Source organism: Xiphias gladius, chromosome 8 (assembly GCF_016859285.1).
Source record: "Xiphias gladius isolate SHS-SW01 ecotype Sanya breed wild chromosome 8, ASM1685928v1, whole genome shotgun sequence".
In the NCBI taxonomy this organism is placed as follows: domain Eukaryota; kingdom Metazoa; phylum Chordata; class Actinopteri; order Istiophoriformes; family Xiphiidae; genus Xiphias; species Xiphias gladius.
Window position 1 is genome coordinate 23,679,857 of NC_053407.1, and position 7,266 is coordinate 23,687,122.

Sequence of the window (7,266 nt, forward strand, 5' to 3'; positions counted from 1 at the left end):
GGTCCTTTATGTGTTCAGGGTACACCAGCTGTCAAAACTGCCCCATTGAGCTCAGTTGAAACACTGACTGATACCAAACAGCATCGTGAGCAAGTGAACTGTGAAGCTCACGCTGAAGCAAATAAACAGCAGCCAGCAGTGTCAATTTACCTAATAATAGTGCAATGTGCACCAATGAGTATGGCGATTCGTGCAACTTCACGTGAAGAAAATTTAAAAGCAGTTTGACTTGACACTTTCACTGGTAACACCTTTGAACTGTTGCTGTGCTTTAGTAATTTGTTCCACTATACAGCACCTGTCAAGCGACAAACAAGAAACAAAATTACCAAGTTTTTTGTGGCCGATTAAGTACTGACATTTGAGAGTTAACAAAAATCTAATAAGGCTGTATCAGGTAATACTCTTTTTTTTAAGACATAAAATATACAAAAATTTCAGATACGGATTCCTTAAATTTGATCCTTTTAAGAATAGTGACCAATACATTTCAAGAGCTGAACATTTTACCATTGTAAAATAAACTCTCTTTTAGACAAACTATGCAACACAGTTCCTAAATGACCTTGAACATATCTTTCTTTCCTGCAATTTCTTTTTACTTTTCAACTGACATATATGCTAAAACCAGTATGTCTAGGATAAGCTATAAGCTGACAATATCCGTGATGCTGATATCTTGGTCAAACTCCATTTAAGACCCAGATATTTTCTCATTAGTACGTAGTGACCAAAATAGAGCTAAAAGGAATCTGAATATTGGGCTTACATGTGCCAGGTGGCCAGAAACACGACAACATTTGGAGACCTGTCTCAGCAGTAGACAAGATTTGTTTGCTAACAGGTATGCCTTCACAACTTCTAAACCTAATGATATGTATCTTCAGCTTGTTTGCATGTTGTTTTACTCCCAAGAGGCCAAAAAACAATTAATGTAGCTTTTTTAAACACATCGAGTGAGGTTTGTTCCTGTCAGCTCATCAAACTAGCAAAGCAATTCGTAAACCTGAAACTATGTCCCAGAGGATGTTCAGTGATGTGTGCCTGACACAGCTACCCTCCAGAGATTGACAATGCAGTCATGGAGTTGTGTAAGAATAAATACACTGTACATGTTTGCTGTCATTAAGGGAAATGAACGTAAAATGTCACCTGGTGCAAAGGTGTGGCTCCTTTATGTGCTTTTAATAGTTTTGGGAGAGCAATGGAGGTCAATGGGACCAAGCCATAAACTATATGAGATTATAGCTACACAGACAATGGTCTCTTTGGGGTGACTTGGTAATAAAAAGATAAAACAAAACCAGTCTTATCATTTAAAGGATACTGCATGTAAGGCATTGGTTTAAGAAGCTTAGTTTGTATTTTGATCACTGCTGTCATCCGTCAGACTAAAGAATGTCACCCCCTCTTTCAGCCCTTTGGCTCAGACTCTTGAGTCACACAGACAGCACACCAGGTGTCATTAGTATTTTCTCCCCGTTCCACCTCCTTATCCAACCTGTTTGGCAGGAGACACAGGGGAGGACCTGGCTTCTCTCTTGCCTGACAACCACACAACATCACCGGGAGTGAAAAGACAGAACAGAGGAAATACCAGCCTGTTGCGACTGAGAGCCAGGCTGGGCTTAGAATAAAATTTCCCACTAGGATTGAGGCCGCGCATCCAGATAAAACCAGCTACCGGTTGAAGACAGTCTGTGACCAATTGGAGCACATGCAGAATATCCTAATGTTTTCCTGAGGCTGACAGCAGGGCTGGGATATGCTTGACAAATACAGGTTGTGACTTTATTGGGCTAAAAAATGTGACTTTATTTTAGAAAGCATGCTAGATTGTCAGTTACATGCATTTGAGGACCACATCCTGTGATTTCTTTTACCTAATGTTGTTATAAATCACAAGTTTACTGGCCTCGTGACACTTAGATAACATTAAATCCTGTTATGAGTACAATTTTCTTTTGTGTGGTGTTACTACCTCAAATTAAGAGTTCTTCACCTAAATATTTAAAAAATAAAACACTTTCAACGACAATGTCAGTAATCTAAATGTACAAAAAAAAAAGTCTTTTAGAACTGAAATGTCTGCTCAGCAGATCAATGGCAAATCTATTTAAAGAAAAACCTAACACACACACAGCCAATGTTTTTCTGTACTGACTCCATGATCAGAAATCTACAACCAACCAACTTTCAGTGCTGGTGTTTGGTTTGGTTAACACCCAAATACTTCGCTGTAATCACAAGTCATTTCTTAAAAATTGTCCATCATTGTTTTATTTAAGAAGGTCGTTGGGATTTGTGCATTTTTGCAAAATATGAATTTTATGGTGACTTCTGACAGGTAAGACTAAGATAATAAAATAGTCCACTGACAAGTATTTTGCTTCTTCTTTTCAATGTGTTCATGCATGCATTACTAGCCAATACACATCATATCTTCAATGTCCTATGATTCAATTATGTCCACAGGTTTTCACGCTAACCCCAAGATAAACAGCTGCAAAGCCATTCTTCATTATCAGTTCTCCTTTATAAGCAAACTGGGAGTGCCAACCAACCACTGCAAGACCTAATTCCTTAACAGCAATCACATAAGTCACAAGCAGTATTACCCCGAGGTGGTCATTTTGTCACCAAAATGAGCTAGCACATAGTCAAAATCATAACATTTTGATACTACATCCTCATATTGCATCTTATTTGTCTATACACTCAGTTGCCAGTTTATTAGATACACCTAGCTAAAACTAATTCAGTCTAATACAACACACAAATAGTAAATCCTCCCTTCACGAAGGTTATAATGTTCAGAATTTTTTGAAACTGTTTTAGAGAAGTGTTGATTCAACTATATGGTCATCTTGTGTGATGTAGTCTGTGATGCTGTTTAATTAAACTGCATAAACTAAGTGGTGCTTCTAGCACTTAGTCTCCTCTAATTGATATAAATGGGTTGGCCTTCATGTTAGAAATCCCTCTCCATACTGTAGGATACTGCTGCTTTAATAACTTCAATAGACAAAAGTATCTTGGCATCATAGCTCCTCTTTATTCCTCCAGTATTGGAATAACAGGAAGCCTGGATTCCAAGGCTGTAACAGAGTAACGAAAAATTCTCATTAAGCTTTCTCTCTGGGAGGACTAGTTTCCTCTGCTGCCAAAGACATTGGAAAGCTTAGCAGATTTTTACTGCCCCTTGCTTTAAACACAGAGCAGAGCCAAGACAAACACACGCTTATTCAGGATGGAATATTCCTAGAGCGACAGGTTGAACGGCCGTTGTAGCTATATATTAAAAAAGGCTGCAGAAGAGAATGTCACTTTTCCAGACCAGCCTCATGCCCTGACCTGAATACACCTGCACCCTGCACACGTGAACAAGCTCTGTCTCTGCGTGTGCATTTGAGTCAGTGGGTGCACACAGAACTCACTCCTCCGGTTTGCCGCATGGACAGAATATCTGTCTTGGCTTCAAGTCTGTCATGGATCCCTCTCTGCTGAAGGTGCAGGCTGGGATATTAGCAGTTCTCATGTCAACGACAAGCTCTGAGCTTGGATGTGCAATGTAAGCATCCATGACAGCATGGCAAACATTAGCAGAGCACCTTTGAAACTGTCACCTCGCGGAGCAACCCTTGGTGATTTTTCTTACTATCATTTTGCAGCGGAAAAATCTCACTTGACCTCGGGCTGACTATGTAAATCACTGCACATTTAAAGATCTGGATCAAGGTCACAATATTTGTTGTAATTACTGGAGGTCACTTGGGCCTGTCTTTCAGTTCACCTTGAAACCTAAAACACTCTCTGCTGTCAACGGACACACGCATCTTTCTGCAGGAACTGTGTATTGGAAGTATTTTCTTGAATGGAGTGACAAAACAACCCCACTCAGTGGACACCTCACTTCAGAGGATGCAGTATTCGGTATTTGACATTTACACTGTTGACATTGCCGTAAAGCACTCACCAGAAAAAGGTGTTGGTCCCGTCGTCGTAGACTTCGCACTCCGTGTTCCTCCGGTGAAGACTCTCTCTGGAGGTCTGCTTCATCACCTTGGCTTTGACCGGCGTGCTCTGATCCGGACAGCCCGGTTCCACTGCGCCGTTGTAGACCTGCTCGGCGGCGGACGCGGCTGTGGCGCACTTGCCGGTGGCGTTGATCGCCGTCACGCCGCCCTTCTTCGACTCGGGCTTGGTCATCGCTTCGCGGACCAACCGCCCGAGGTGCTTTAAAATAATCCTGTGCGGTTCGGTTTATCCCCGAGCTCTGCTCCCGTGTACTGTCATCCGCGTCAGCCCCACCCAAGTGAATGTCAGCATCCTGAGATGGTCGGAGGAAATGAACGTTACGAAGACGAGGGCGGAGGGAACAACCTGAAAATCACGTCCTGTGGTTGTTTTAGCTGTTGACTCCCGAACGCTGCCCAGCACTGCTCGGCACGGCACGGCACGGCACGGCACAATACAGACAATTCCGACGAAATATGCAGTCGAGACTTCTTCTCGGACGCCGCCTACTCATACCAACGCATTTCTATCAAACCAAAGAGGGCAAGACTGTCATCTACCAGCAATGGCGATCACTTTGTTGTATAACCACTGCGCGGGCATTGAATTGATGGATATCAGGTGCTCAACAAATCAGTTATTGCACTGCGAGGGTGCGGAGCTTTTATGTCAGACAACTCGGCTAACCGCGTTAGCTATTTGTAGCCGGCTTTTTTTTTTTCTTTTCTTTTTTGACTATTTGCCAATGCTAACAAGTTACGTCTTTCTGTTACGTCGGTTAATTGGCAAGCTTCTTACAAATTACCCCACGTAAAACCATCACTACTCTAGACCGTGTTTAACCGTTTATGTGTTGGAAACTGTCGTTTGGCCGTTAAAAACCAAGCTAACATTACTTACCAGGTGAATTTATTGGATTACTGACTGCAGTCAGGACGAGTTCGGGGGGCTGCTAACGCGACATCGGTACGAACGCTTTGTAATCCGTTTCGTAAATAGAAGAGGAAAAAACAATGTGGCGGTCGACTGTATGGCACTTAGGCTGGTGACTGCCCCCGTTGTAGCCACAAACAGACAAACAGCTCCAGATCGCACACCGTACAGTCTACACACTCCAGACACACACGCATCACATGGCGTCCCCTAGTGTCAGGGTAACGGCAGCAACGATACCCCGTCCGGTCTAATCCCTTCAAATTAAAATACGATGTGCAGTCACGCATTAAAACTGCTTTATTTTGAAACCACAGTCTTCAACTCGGAAGTCTTACGTCTTGCTACTTTCCACTTTTTTTGCAAGGTTGACAGCCTGACCTTTCTGGCGGGTTTAGCCGTGGATCATCCGTTTAAACGCTTTGTTTGTAACAGTTGATGACTTAAAGTTAAGGTTTTTAAAACCCCTCAATGACAACAGACGGGATACAAGAAACCCCGCAACAGTACGCCGTTTAATGGGCTATACTGTAAAAACACGGTATCATAAACAGTTTCCTAACAACATGGTTTGAGTAATTTTTATGTCGTCACTTCCGTGAACCATATGCCTCAGACGTCAGAAAATAGCAATGATTTTAAAAAATCTACTGCTAGTTTTTACAATGACAAAACAAATACATAATAAATACGCAAATAAATCCAATAATTATTATTTGTGATAAATTCTTATGATGAGCTTATAGCTTTTAACAATCACACTTTCAGATTTTTGCTGTGGAAAAAACGATTTGCTAATATGAGCAGCCTTTAAAAAGGGTTTATAAATCATAACCAATGGCTTAATTAATGATTACTTGTTTTTTTTCCCAATGCTTTATAGAGCAGTTATAAGCACTGATAAAAGCCATTTTTTGGGTTGTGAAGTTAAGCTGTTTTTTTTTTAAACCTTATTAATGTTGGCAATCCATTGATAAATACTCAGGGGTTTCTCACCTTCTAATAATCCATCAAAGTTGTAGTTAGAACCCTGCAGCTGCAAATGTTAATAACGTGGTGTTAAATGGTTTGTGGTCCGCATTCCTGGCAGCACTTTTCCACAAAGTAGACATCAAGTTGTCCATTTGAGGGCTAAATAGTTTACAAGTGTCAAGTGCTCGAAGAGCATCAAAAGCAGCCAACCTACCACAACCTAGCAACCCAAGTCTTGCTCTTTTTAAGGTGTACTGATCTGTAAAGCATGAAATGATTTAATGACCGCTTATAAAGCTATTAGTTACAGATTATGAAACCCTTTATAATGACGTTTTTCTGTCTTGAAGCTTTGCGTTTACAGCACCATAGCACTACAGTTACATCATTTATTCACCTGAGAAATCTAGAAATTCCAAGACTCATCTGTGTCAGCCAGTGGGGTGTAAACTCAACCAGCAGCCCTCACCGCCTTGATTTGCCCACAGCTGGAGCAAACTGAAAACCTCAGTGCATGGAGCTACTTTCTTTTCTTCAACAACTGTCACAGAGACTCTCAAGAGTTTTCCAAGCAGTCACTGTTGAGCAATTGTAACTTTTGCTTAGATTACATCATCAGGTTTAGCTTAACAGAGATCCATTGAAAACATCCTCCTCGAGACTGAATTTCCCAGCTCGGAAAACCCCTCAGCTGATGACACATGGCAAAACCACCTTTGTCTCTCTCTTGTGTAACCGGAGTTTGGGACTCCAGGCCAGAGGTACAAAGAAAAGCTCTTCTCTGCTTGTGTTTCCTTTTTGGAAGAATTTAATTCAACTGTATCTCAGAGCAAATGGCTCTACTTTTTACGCCACTACATTTATCTGGTGTCTCTGCAAAACTAGATTTTACATTCAAAGATCGCAACCTGTGATCAGTTGGTAATTAAACAGCATGGTAGTTACATTCAATTACACATGTTAATGCATCCATAAGTTAACAGTCAAGGAACCATTCTTCAAAATACTTTTATTTATTGATTAGTTGGATTTATTGCTAATACCTCTGTACAATTAAGTACAGTTTCGAATGCAACATTCAGATTTCTTGCTGCTGTTTTAATAGGATTCAACTGCCCAAAGTAGCCATCATACATACTAGTATATTGACTTAACCTCTAAAATATTTTTCTCCTTTGTGGTCTTCTTTGCACATTGCTTTGTGATTAGTTGCCCCTTTGAGTTAACATTGTGGAAAAGTAAAGGAAGAGAAAGAATAGTGCAATCAAGTGCTATTGTCACCTGTTCATGAATGTGTGTATTTGTGTGTGTGTGTGTGTGTGTGTGTGTGTGTGTGCGTGCGTG

At 41.1% G+C, this 7,266-nt stretch overlaps 1 protein-coding gene across 2 annotated transcripts in view; it reads right to left on the minus strand.

Annotated features, from left to right (window-relative positions):
* Positions 1-5,160, minus strand: part of ptdss2 (phosphatidylserine synthase 2) — a 24,211-nt gene extending 19,051 nt beyond the window's left edge. For both annotated transcript variants that reach the window (XM_040134233.1, XM_040134234.1), the window contains exons 1-2: positions 4,918-5,160; positions 3,977-4,330 (exon numbers count right to left, since the gene is read on the minus strand). In XM_040134233.1, coding sequence (XP_039990167.1) covers positions 3,977-4,209 — 233 coding nt within the window. In that variant the 5' untranslated portion in view covers positions 4,210-4,330; positions 4,918-5,160. The remainder of the gene's footprint in view (positions 1-3,976; positions 4,331-4,917) is intronic.
* Between the last annotated feature and the right edge of the window lie 2,106 nt (positions 5,161-7,266).